General features: G+C 41.3%; 1 protein-coding gene across 1 annotated transcript in view; it reads right to left on the bottom strand.

Moving 5' to 3' along the window:
• Positions 1–3,396: 3,396 nt before the first annotated feature.
• The window catches only part of SYT12 (synaptotagmin 12), a 756,831-nt gene continuing 746,288 nt past the window's right edge, over positions 3,397–13,939 (bottom strand). The window contains exon 8 of the mRNA XM_069223023.1: positions 3,397–9,845. Within this exon, the coding sequence (XP_069079124.1) occupies positions 9,672–9,845 (174 nt within the window). The 3' untranslated portion in view covers positions 3,397–9,671. The remainder of the gene's footprint in view (positions 9,846–13,939) is intronic.

Genomic DNA, 13,939 nt, shown 5'->3' with positions numbered 1-13,939 from the left:
ATTGGTGCTCAGTGGCTAGGCTCTGCTGTAACCATGTCTGCTCTCTCTGGGGAGCCAGGGTGGGGCTAATAAAAGTCAGAGCAAGAGCATCAATGGTGAGGATAAGGTATGTAGTAAAGCTAACCAGATAAGGAGAAACTCAACTTATAACACATGTACATCCACATGTACTGATACAAAGAGTGACCCAAAAAGAGGTGTAAAGACAAAAGCAAGGATGGTTCGATGTGACAGTAGGAGGCATGAGGGGAATTGAGGATGTGCTTGGTAGAAATGTGGGGAAAATTGGTATACATAATAGTGGTGGTTTGAGAGCTGAGAGAGAGGAGGTGAATTTGGAAAAAGGGAGACGTGCTTACACCCCCAAAATCTCTTTGAATATATGTACAAGATAATGCAAGATTAGTTGTTCAAGGAAAAGTAATTTAAGAAATATCAATCCTCTGTAAGCAATATGGGAAACATACTGTATTACAAAGGAGAAACATAGAAAAAAGGGTGAAAATAGCTTTTGGGTATTTGTGGACCCTGAGGAAGAAAGCAAGAGTGGTAAAAGGTGTTAAAAATGTGATCCTCTTAATAGATCTATGCTGCTCCAGATATTCTCAAGATGCCCAGGTCTCTATGTAATATCATCTAATGACTTAAAGCAAGTGGGCTTTGTGCAAACAAATCAGGTGCAGAGATGACAAAGATTTTACTTTTGTCAGTGTTAGTCAGCGATACCTTGTTAAAAGTAAAAAGAGAATTGAATTAAATTTGCATTACATGTGGAGATCGAACATAGAGAAGTGCCTTCCATGGTTTTCTGACAGTGCCATGGTGGTCTACAAGAAAATCAAGTTAGAATGGATTGCCATGGTGCTCATCAGGGTACTAGGGCCCATAATTATACTTTTTGACGCAAACCAGTGCTGGCTCTGGTTTGCGTCAAACAATTTACCGCCGGCTAATGCCATTCCTACGCACCATGCGGGCGCCATATTTAAGGATTGACGTTAGCCGGTGTTGCAGGCTGGTCAGAGTAAAAAATAATTGTCTAAAACCAGGCAGCGCCAGCGTAGGAGAAAATGGGGGTTGTGCATCAAAAAATGGTGCAAGTCAGGTTTGAGTCAAAAGTCATGGCTCAAACCGGAGTTGCGCCATTTTTTGACGCACAACCCCATTGAATGACTCTTGTATTAGCAAAGACAGGAGTCATGCCCCCTTGCCCAATGGCCATGCCCAGGGGACTTCTGTCCCCTGGGCATGGCCATTGTGCACATTGGCATGTAGGGGGGCCCAAATTAGGCCCCCCCATGCCACTTTAAAAAAAAATATATACTTACCTGAACTTACCTGTACTTACTTGGGATGGGTCCCTCCATCCATGGGTGTCCTCCAGGGGTGGGCAAGGGTGGCAGGGGATGTCCCTGGGGGCAGGGACGGGCACCACTGGACTGCTTCCATGATCAGAGACCATGGAAGTGAGCCCACAGGTCCCTTAACGTCTGCCCTCACCCAGGCGTTAAAAAACGGCACACATCAGGCTGTGTGCCGTTTTTTAAGGCCCGCCCCTCCTGTGCGTCAAAATGATGCAGGGTATAAATAGGGCGCACAGGCGTTAAAGCAATTTTTTGGGTAGGAACGCCTACCTTGCATGTCATTAAAGCAAGGCAGTTTCCTGCATCCAACAAATGACGCACACTGAGAAATTTTGGCATCTGCGTGGTCGGGTGTCATAGTATAAATATAGTGCACGGTTTGCGCCGAATGTGCGTCAACATTTTAGACTCACATTCAGCACAAACGGAGTATAAATATGCCCCTTGGTATATACTATATGATAGGGAAGGTATCATGAGGTTTACTCCACCTCAAGAATGATGTAATAGTGAGAGGCAGTACAGACTAGACTCAAAAAGGTGTGCTTGCATGGAATCTACACTTTAATCATATTTAAAGGTAGCCCCCATATCATCCTATGAGAGAGACAGGCCTTGCAACAGTGAAAAACGAAGTTGGCAGTATTTCACTGTCAGGACATATAAATCAAATTACAATATATCCTACCTTATCCATACACTGCACCCTGCCCTTGGGGCTACCTAGGGCCAACCTTAGGGGTGCCTTATATGTAAGAAAAGGAAAGTTTAGGCCTGGCAAGTGGGTACACTTGCCAAGTCGAATTTACAGTGTAAAAATACACACACAGACACTGCAGTGGCAGGTCTGAGACGTGATTACAGAGCTACTTATGTGGGTGGCACAACCAGTGCTGCAGGCCCACTAGTAGCATTTGATTTACAGGCCCTGGCACCTCTAGTGCACCTTACGAGGTACTTACTAGTAAATCAAATAGGCCAATCATGGATAAACCAATTACATACAATTTACACGGAGAGCATATGCACTTTAGCACTGGTTAGCAGTGGTAAAGTGCTCAGAGTTGAAAAGCCAACAGCAACAGGTCAGAAAAAAATAGGAGGCAGGAGGCAAAAAGACTGGGGATGACCCTGCATAAGCAAAAGTCCAACAACGATCTATCAAGATTGCTTATGAAGGTAGTGTTACATTTTCATTTTTTATCCGGAACCTAAAACACAAACATCTCCAACCCTTCACCTACCTCCCCAATAGTGTTCATTAGTTAGGGGTGTAGGAAATCTGCCTTTTCTGTGTAGTTAACCCAGGTTTTTCTCCTTTTGCTGGACCCCATATTCATGCTGTCTTTAGAACTTCATGCCATTTACCCCTGCTTGTTGGTAGTAAAGTACTTGTGATACCCCTTTGAACACGGTTCAATTGATATACTCCTAATTAGCATATTTATCTTGCCTATAAGGCCCTAATATATGGTACAAAGTGTGCCCAGTGCCTAATAATTAAATGAGCCATTGTGCCTCTACTTACCAATATACTTTGTAACTATTTATTGGTCAAAAGCAGACTATCTAAATGTGCTGCTACACTGACTAATGATTGAAAACGCTCACCAGATATTGGTGTGCTGCAACCTACACACATGTTCTTCAGCACAGAGCTTTAAGTTGTTCCAAATGCAGATTTTATGTCAGAATTCTGCTTTGTACACAGATCACTGTGTAAATTATATATAGGGCTCAATTACTCACCTTTGTCAGTCTGCTGCTACTGTATGCACATTAATGCGTGCTGACATAGACGGTTAAGTAATTTCTGTCACAGACTGTACCACAATGGTGCTCCTTGTAAAACAGAGAGTGATAAATGGAATAGGCATCAGACTCTATAGACCATATCACCCCATTAAATGCTGAATGTGGTGCTCTGTGATTACTTAAGGAAGGTCCTGTGTATGGAGTGCTTTCATTTGTTTCACCATCAGAATTATTTATAACTGTGCATTAGTGTGTAAATGAGTCTTAAACATTAGTATGCATTCAACATCAGATGTATTTTATTTATAAGAATAGTCAGTACATATGTGTTTCAGACATTCAATAAAATGTTCAATAATATCTCATGCACTTAAGAATGACACATTTTTACTGAGTTTATATATCAGGTAATACAACTGATTCAGGAACTTTGGCACAGAGCACTGGCTGTAAATCCTGAAGATGTATGGATGCGCAAAGCAGCATTGAGTTGGCTCTGTTATATGGTTTTCACCGTAGGAGAGTAGTTGAAAGCTCGAATTCAAAAATTAGAAATTTGAGAAATCTCTTGTTTTTCAACAGTTACAAAAGAGGTTTGCATACATACACACATACATATATATGAATTACTTTGCACAATTGTGAATGTATCTGTGAACATGTATAAATAAGATTTGCAGTACAATAGCCTTTTAAGTCGAAACCCTGTAAACACTGCAAGTATATTATTCTGGAAGAAACAATGCTGAAACTCTTAAATCAAGCACAGATGTAACATCATTCCAATTCTCAAATGCTCCAAGTCGCTTAAAATCACGAGGAACAATTACAGATACTTAGACTACATTCACTCCAAGATTCTCAAACACCAAGCCAACTAGCAATTGACTCTACCTATTAAAATTAAATAGTGAAATGAAAGTGCGATACTAACTGTATTTATGCACTTGCGATTTCATGAGCTATATTTAAAGAACATTTAGAAAATAACTAAATAGCATTTTTATGTTATAATAGTTCAAATATATCATATTTCTCTGTGTATCTGTTTACCTTCAAAGGACTTCAAATATGCATTACAGAATTTGCTGTTTTTTAGTGAAACCGAAAAGGTGTGGAGCTTAAATTTGACATTTTGCTACTGTTTGCTTGCTACTCTGTTAAATGAAAAGATTTAGTAGCATGAAATCAATCAAATCCAAAAATAAAACACAACTTCCTTATCCAAATAGTCAAAAAAATAAAACACACAGTCAGTCGTAGGAACCATCAGGTACAGCTATTCACAAATATTAGGTTAAATTTGCAAGTTTATTGAAAATACTTATGATAAGCAAGCATTTGTAAAGTTTCCTCTTTCAGATACATTTTCAAGTATCATTTTTAGTCTTTGAGAAACATTTCTGCCACACAAAAGTGTATTTGTGATGCATGACATAACTAAATATGGCAATATGTCTACTGAATGAGTCTTGAGCCTTTTGCTCTCCCTTCTCCATTTATGCTACAAGCAGGTTTTGTTAATCTGGTGTCTAGGTTGTTACATTATAAAACATATGTTTCATCTTAAAACTATGTGTGGCTAATTAATTCCTAATGTTTAAAAAAATGTGTACATTAACAAACCATGCAGAGTACAGTTTGAAACATTTTTAAGTGAGTCATATTCTGAAATAATTAATAAAAATTCCTTATGGTGAAGGAAATATTGAAGATTAATATACATGACAGACTTGTATACCACATGAATATATGCATTTCGAATTCAAAATACCCTAGGTTTATGCTGATAAAACATATAATTGTGAGTAAGTGGATGCATCAGAAAAGCTTTTATTTAATCTTTTAGCAAAAACATTATGCTTTCAATACTATGTCTAACATATTTCTGCCATTACATCTACACATCTTTCTGATAGATGCTGATTCTCCAATGCAATAGCTAAAATGGCAGCATTATGAATAGAAAACATCCACAATGCATAATGACTTAGCATCATTTTACCAATAAAAATGTGCTAATAATTTTTACAATTGTAATTCGTTCAAAAGTTACTGTTGTTTAATTCTGAAGATATTTGCAGCCCTACATAAACGAGGGGCTACACCATTTTAGTATATCATTTCTAATGCTGAATGCAGCTGCTTTAAATACCTCTTTCAATAAGGTATGTTTAGAGATCAAACCAGCTGAACCATACCTAAATATTCTTGGGCATCAGGGCAATTGTGTCAAATGCTTTGGCAAACTAGTTCCTGAGTGCCAATGTTGAAGAACATTTTACATGGGTATCTAAAGGCGCTGAGCTGAATAACTTAGATATATGAGACAGTCACTTGCTTACACATCGCTTATGTTTCTTCTAACCATGTGACGAACTATATGTAAATGCCCCGGAATATCAACAATCAGACATGTCCGAGTTTGGCTGGGTTTCTAACTAGTCAGACATTCCCATGTATAGCTTAAGTGTGTTACTGAGCAGCTATGCTCAAGTCTAGACCGGCTGTCATAGAGTACAGATATGTCCAAATCCTTATGTGATCTATTTGCTGTTTCATAAATCAATACCCACATTTATTTGCTTGCTCCAGGATAATCTTATGTGCAGGTGGCCTGACATCTGACCTTGAGTATGTAGCAGATAATGGATTATGCACGTTTGCCTGTGGGAAGATCATTTCACTTAACGTAAGACCATTTTTGTTCATCTTCTAAAAAACGTTGTTAAATGCCGCTCAAAAAGTTTGTAAAAATCATCAGTTCCTTTCCCCTTTATCTCTCAGCATTGTCATTATCAAGATTGACCAGTACCCTTCTGTCTCAGCTTACACTATGTTCAGTTGTGACCACCCTGCTGCCCTTTGATTGAACCTACCTTAGAATTTGATCACAAATCATTGTTTCTGTATACATTTATTTCTATTGTTTTGCCCTTCTTTTTTCTCAGAAAATAATGGGAAAACATTGTAACTCCCTTTCCAATACTCAAAGTCAATGAGAGAATTTGTTTTGACAGTGGCGATTTTAAGTCATCCCTATTTTGTACCGCTGACAGCAATATTCTGACTTTTGTGTGTATTATTGGGAAATCCACATCCTAGGATGGTCTCAGGTGATGGGGTCAGGTTTCTACGGTACTCTGGCTCCCTGTGAAATACTGATAGTACCTCTGCAATGTATCTAATTTGCTATACACAAGGAACTAACATACTTTGCAATTAATTATTCTCTCTCAGTCAGAACTGATCAAGTATATCTACCTCTGCCATCTGCCATCTGCCAAGACATTCTTAACAATAAATTTACTCAGTCAGTTGGCCAATCATTTGGAGTACCATCAGCATTCACATTCACTGTCCAACATCTGGAATGTCCTGCTCAATCCCTGGCGTTCTAATATTAAGAAAATTCATGAAGACTTTACCCTTCTCCCAAAACTTTATTCATTCTGCAACTGTAAAATAGATCCTTCTGGGTTAAAGGTCAGCCGAGTCATTTTATCTCTTCTTTCATGTACTCTCATGTTGCAATGCTCAAGAAATATATTTAAGCAGCAACTACCATAATAAAAACGCTCATCTTATAGAAAATAATTCAACCCTTTCACTTACTCATGCATTCTTTCCTCAGTACCTGCATGTGCCTGCTGCTTTTCATGCATGTACTAATGAATGGCTTAGTATTCTTAATTGACAATCATAAAGTGCAGTGACACCACATTGGTGGTGTACAGAGGCATAGAAAATAGAAATAAATAATATATATTTGTATATTTTGTGTGCTCACTAAGACATATTTTTTATATAAATATATGTATATGTGTTTATACAGAATATTCGTGAAAGACCACATTAATAAGTTCCACAATATGATGCCCATCTATGATAGAAGTTTCTACAAAAACGGAGTGGGAAGTTAGTACGAAAAGAGGCCAATCACCAAATGGTTTTTGCACCAGTACTCCTTCACAAAAGTAGTTTCAAATTTGAATCCCATGTGTCGTCGTTGTAAGTAAAACTTGGACGTATCCCGTAAAATTCGTCTGATTAGTCTCCACGTTTATTTTATCACTACATCTTTTATAAGTAGGCAAAACGTTTGGAGGGGATGGAGAGTCAGTCTTCATTTTTGTATAATTAAAAACACAAACTAAAAAACAACTGTGAAAATCTGCTTATGCTGAATTGGTGTTAAGTTTGTGTAATTTACGTAAACTCTCATATGTCTGTGTAAAACCAGCTGTAATTCTGTGTACTCCTAATACTTCTTGCTTTAGCGTCTTCTCCATCGCAGAGTGCCTACAATATATGTTCTACTGCACTTGAACAACGTTTGTTCTCCTTATCTGTCATTATATACTCCCCAACTTCAAAACATTCAGCACATTCTTTGTAGGACAACCTACTGTATTAAGTAAAGAAAAAAATAGGTCCTGGAGAAATCTCCAGCAGACAAACTGAGAGCTTTGTCAAAAAACAAAAGGAACTGATCAGTATACAAAAGGACAGAGGAAGGAAGTACTACTAGATAAGTGAATGTACGTGCCCCATAATTGAGCAAGAGCAGGGCTCAAGAATTACGCACTTTCAGCAGTGTAAAGACATGTTTTTATGTTCAGAATTAAATCTGTACCTCACTTACTAAAACCCTAGAAATGAGGTATTTGGAGTGGCTATCAAGAAAAGGACTGTGGTAAATGTCAACTAGTAATACAGGCGATTATTACAGCGTGCCACAACAAAAAAGTAGATAGATTTTGGTTATGTAAAACCAGGGGTAATTCAACATCCTTTTAACACTTCTTACGATAGCTCCTTCTCCACCTCATAAGAAAGGGAATTCATGGTTGTCACAGAATACGTTCAGCCACATTACTAAATTAATTATTGCACATGCCCCATACAGCTCAAACACGAACAGAGCTCAACCATCTATAAATTAAGTAGCGTAAAGAAATACTCGTTTTATATTCTGGGTTAAATCTACCTCGCACATGCTACAGCTGTATAAATAACCTGTCTTTGGGATGTTGGGGTGCCATCAATAGTAATTTAGTAAATAGAGTTAATAGAAGTACATATATTTATCCTACCATACCAACACTTCAACACTCCAAAAATGAGTATTTTCAGGTCCAAGAAGGTACTTAAGAAAAAAAAAAAACGTAAAGGCTTGACACCTTAAGCTACCAACTGTGTGTATTTGCCTTTTGGCATCTCTGGCTTGATAGTCATGGCAAACAGACTGTAAATAACTTATGTTCTTTCCAAAATGTTCTCGTGTATGCTCATGGTATAAAAAAGTGATCTGAATTATTTTGTGTTCACAAAAGGTTACTAAGAGTAGCACTAGATATTTTTATACTTACATTATATACATCATCTACGTGTAAATAATTATTGCTTTGTTTATTTTCAAAACTTTTTGCAGCCATCTCAACATTTCCAAAATATGTAAATTTTAAAACCCCAGAGGGGATTGGCAATAAAAAAGGAAATGAGAACATTTGGCCAGGGCAGGTTATACACATATCAAATGTCCTTGAAAACTCGAATAACATTTTACTGCATAATGTTCTATTTCATTCCAAGTCTTATAGTGAAATGACAAAGTGTAAATTTGATTGTTTGAGTTGTAAAAGACGTATTCATGTGCGAAAAACTATTCATGCAGTATTTAAGTTAAAACTATAGAACAATAAAAGTAAATGGCTCTATTAAGTACCCTCCTTCTAGTTGCAGTGGGTTAAAGTTCAAACAATATTTGGTCTGTCAACTGCTAGTGCTTGGGTGGATGAACTGTACAGAATTTTCTGTGTTCCCAAGTCAAGAGTTTGATTCAAAACTAAAAAAATATGTGTTTATGTTGGTGAGGTCACAGAAGGAGATATGATATATCAAAAAGGTATATGCGTGGTATGTAGAAGGGTTAGAAGACATAGGGCCTTATGTAGACTTTTGCGGATAGGATATTATATTACAAACATGGCGGACTTCACAGGTGGATAATAGCATATGGCACTTGTCATATACAGGGTAGGATATCTGTCATGTTTTACAGAGTACTCTGTCTGCTCAACACTAAGTCCCATTGTTCTTTCATAACAGATTTAGCTGACCATCCCCATATTATGTTGTGAGTATGAAGGTTGCCTAACCTAAAGAACAGCAGAAAACAATCCCATTCTTAACTGTGTAACTGACCACGTGTATCAATTGACACTGATGGAAGTGTTCACTTTAGCTCCAGTGTTTTAAATGGCTTACTAATACACATCAACATTTCAGAAGCACAGCAGGGTATGGCATGTTATACAAATTTGAGAATGGTAAGGAACCATAATGCATTTGTTTTATTTGCGAAAAGGTAATTCCCCTTATGTATTTCCTTTGGAAGTGCGTTCTTTATCCATGGGACTCTACTCACATCCATAGATTCAACTTTGAGAAATGCGTAAATGATATGGCAATTTCATACCATAACATGTTCTATACATAATCATATTTACAGCTTTCTAAGAACGTGGCACTGTGCAAAGGATTTCCAAATCAATTTCGTAGAACAGGGTGCCACATTGACACAGGCTTCCTCAAGGTTGCCAGCATCTGGTTCCAGTGAGTCATGCCCATTCCATTCACTGCAGGCCCAATGATGACATGGCCAATATTTTCTGTTCTTCCATCATCAGTGCACTCTGCTACTGTCACCCTCAGTGAAAGATCCTGAAAATCACAAAAAAAATGTTGTTATGAAGCTCATGTCCAGACAACTTGAGCTTATTCAAAAACAACGTACTACTCTTCTCACAATTTTGGCTGTTTATATCTCCATACTTTGCATGTTTACACCAGTAGTGTCATTCTCCTTGGATAAGCAGCTGAGCCTGTCCTGTTCCAGTTCCCCCTGCCAGTCTCTCCAGGTCTCCTCTGATGCCTGCTAAGCTGTGGGGCTAGTCCAGCCCCTGTCACTCCGGCTCCCATCTGCCTACTACTGCCGCTGCCTCTATTCTCTGCGTGCCTGCCGATTTTGTATGCCCAGTCAGCCTTGCTTGTCTAGCTTGCCTTTTTAGCCTGTTGTGCTTTGCTTGTTTTGTATGCCCATTTGTAGCCTTTCTTCCTCTCTAGCTTGCTTTTTGCCTCCCTCTCTGTTAACCTTGTGCTGCCCACCTTGCCGTTTATTTATGCTGACTCGCCGGGTGTTTTCCCGCTGTTTTCCTTCCTCCCACCTCCTGCTTCCTGCCCTTCCCCAGGACCTACCTAATGGAGGCTGCAGCACAGGCAATGCCGAAAGTGCCCCAAAAGCAAGCCCGGCTGTGCCCGTCCACACTTGGATCATGCCCATTGCAAAGAACCATTGCCCTCTGACCACCACTGATACCCAGACACCGTAACAGTAATTGCTGCATCACATCTCATTGATCTATGAAAGGACCCTTCACCTGCAGCTGCTTCACCTGCACTGCAACACCACCCGGCTGCACAGGAGCCCTCGCCAGACCCACCAGAGAGACCGCTACCAGCCCAGAACTGCTCCACTGCCTTCTGCTCAATGCCTGTGCCCTCTGCAAACACATCACAGAAATCTGCGATACCATCATCACCTTCATCCCGACATGATCTTCATCACCGAAACCTGGCTCAGCTCCTCCTCAACCCCTGACATTGCCACAGCAACACCCGATGGCAACAAGATGATACACTAAGACCGTACCACCAAACATGAATGAGACATAGCCATCATCCACAAGGATACCTTCCAATGCACCAACACAGAAGACGACACTACATCAATCATGGAACACCTCAACTTCCAACTCCACACCAACACCTGGACAACCATCAGAGGCACCTACAGGCCTCCAGGACGGAGGCCCGCATTCTGCAACACCAACTTCGAATTCATCATCCCTCCACCCATCAACTCCAAAAAATACATTCTGCTCGGTGACCCCAACCCTCACTTTGATGATCCCAATGACACCCACTCTCCCAGCCTCCTGGAAAGCTTGAACACCATCAATCTTACCCAGCTGATCACCTACCCCATACACAGAGCAGGACGCACACTTGACCCAATCTTCATATTCAGCGATTAGGTCAAGTACAGCCATGTCACTGAACTCACATGGACCGACCACACCATCATCCAATTCACCATCATATGTTCCCCATGCACAAGCACCAAGCCCCCAAGCTCCTCCCATCGCTGCTCGAAAAAAGTGATGCAGACACAGTGGACATAGGCCCTCAACACTAACCTGTCGGATGCCGCACCCAACTTGGAACAGGCCAACCAGAATATCTCCGAATGGATCACTAAATGCGCTGACAGAGTCGTCCCCATGAGGACAGCCAAAATCAGCAGATCATCAAGACAAGCTATATGGTACACACCTGAACTCAGAACCATAATTCAGATTTGCAAAAGACTGGAAAAACAATGGTGCATCATCAAAGACTCCACCGACCAAACCACCTTCAAATCAGCCCTGGATAAGCACCACAAACGCATCAAGGACACAAAATGAGATGCCACACAGACCACATCAAAACAAGCGCCAAACACAGTAAGGAACTCTTCAAAATTGAGTTCAATTGCCCGTCAGCCAACAAGAACATGATTCACCCCTCCGAAGAACTCTGTGGCATCCTGCCGGAATACTTCCAAAGCAAGATAGCCTCCATCTACAACAGCTCCAACCCACAGACATTGAACTCAACAACCTTTGCCCATCTATGGACATCAGACTCTCAATCTGCACATGGAACCCACTCACCACGCAGATTACAGCTGCCATCATGTCCTCCATCCACTCTGGAGCACCCATGGACCCCTACGCCCACCATTCTTTCAACTTCGGAACCAAAGAAATGAGCACAAAACTTACCAACATCCTCAACACCTCCATCACCACTGCAACTTTCCCCGACAGATGGAAACACACCAAGGTCAGACCCCTCCTGAAAAAACCCTCCGCCGACCCTAGCGAACTAAAAAATTACCACCCCATCTTGCTGCTTCCGTTCCCCGCCAAAGTCCACGAGAAGGCCGTCAACCACCAGCTCACTGATCACCTAGCAAAAAACAACCTGCTTCATAACTCCAAATCCCGCTTCTGCACCAACAACAGTACTGAGACCGCCCTGATTATTGCTACTAATGATATCAGATTCCTCCTCGACAAGGGTGGAACAGAAGTCCTGATCCTCCTTAACCTCTCAGCAGCATTCAACTCCAAATCCCACACACCCTCATCAACAGAATCAACTGCATTGGCTTTCAGGAGGGGATGCCCTCAAAATGATTGCATACTTCCTCGCAGAACAAACTCAGGGAGTCCGCCAACCACCCTTCACCTCAGAACCCAAAGTTATCATCTGCAACGCACCCCAAGGATCGTCCCATAGCCCCTCCCTGTTTAACACCGACATGACACCCCTTACTGACATTGTCAGGTCCCACAGACTCAACATCATATCATTCGCTGACGACACCCAGCTCATCCTCTCTCTCTCACCAAAGACTCCTCCACCTCCAGAACAATCTTCTGCAGTGCCATGACCAGTGTTGCCGACTAGATGGGGACCAACTGCCTGAAACTCAACATGGACAAGACAGAAGTGATGATCTTTTGGAAGAACACCTCCCTGTGGGACTACACCTGGTGGCCCCACAAGCTCGGCCCCACACCAACAGATTACTGTCACAACCTCGGCATCATCCTTGACAGAAAACTCACCATAAAGCACCAAATCAACGCAGTTGCCTCCTCCTCCTTCCACACCCTTTCCATGCTCCAAAATATCTTCATATAGATCCCTGTGAACACCAGAAAGACAGCCAGCCAGCCCCTAGTCACGAGCCGGCTTGAATATGGAAATGGACTCTACACAGGCATCACCACCCAACTCCTCAAGAGACTCCAGACGATACAGAACTCAGTGGCCCATTGCATTCTCGACATCCCCAAATGAACCCACATCAACCCCCCCCCCCCCCACCTCAGGAACCTCCATTGGTTCCCCGTACAGAAGAGATGGCAGTTCAAAATACTGACACGCATTCAAGGCCCTACACAACCAGGGACCAGCATACATCAACAACAGCCAGACCTTCCACCAACTCACCACATACCTGCACTCCACCTCCATGGCCCTCGCCCACACCCCCGCATATGCTAAAGCCACTGCAAAGGTCATTCCTTCTTCTACCTGCAGCCAAAGCCTGGAACAACCTACACCCCCCACCTACGAACATCACCCTGCTGGGCGGAATTCGGAAGGGGACTCAAGACCTGGCTATTCATCTGAAAGGAGCATAACCTCAGCGTCCGAATACACTGAGGGGTGAAGAGCAACACTCTGTATATGTTGGTTGATTGATGATTGACCACAACAATGCAACAAACACAGCACAGAGCAACGCAATGCAACTGAAAAAGCATTGCCCCTCTATTCCTCGTGATATGTTACTGAACGCGCTTTATTTCATAACTTGTCTTTCTCTTAGAAATAAATGCATGCTAAATTCTCTATCTCTGGGTTTGACGTATTTTTTAACAGTTTGCAACATTGGACGTTTGTCCCAAGTGCGTAGGTTTTGAGACCCCCGCATTTTGTGCCAGGTTTGGTTAGTTTCTTAGTAACAGGCACACTAAAACAGAAATTTGCGTTCCTACTCCAGACACCTGTTTGTACAGTAAGGCAAGACTTACTGGTTTTCCCCGTGCTTTTTACATCTGAACACCGGACCATCTTCTCTCCGGCAACCTCAACAGATAGATATTTCCTTTTACCCACCAGCCCCATATCTCTCC

The sequence above is a fragment of the Pleurodeles waltl genome, chromosome 3_1 (assembly GCF_031143425.1).
Source record: "Pleurodeles waltl isolate 20211129_DDA chromosome 3_1, aPleWal1.hap1.20221129, whole genome shotgun sequence".
In the NCBI taxonomy this organism is placed as follows: Eukaryota; Metazoa; Chordata; class Amphibia; order Caudata; family Salamandridae; genus Pleurodeles; species Pleurodeles waltl.
Note: the sequence above shows the minus strand (reverse complement) of the source record. Positions and strands in the feature narration are given on the sequence as shown.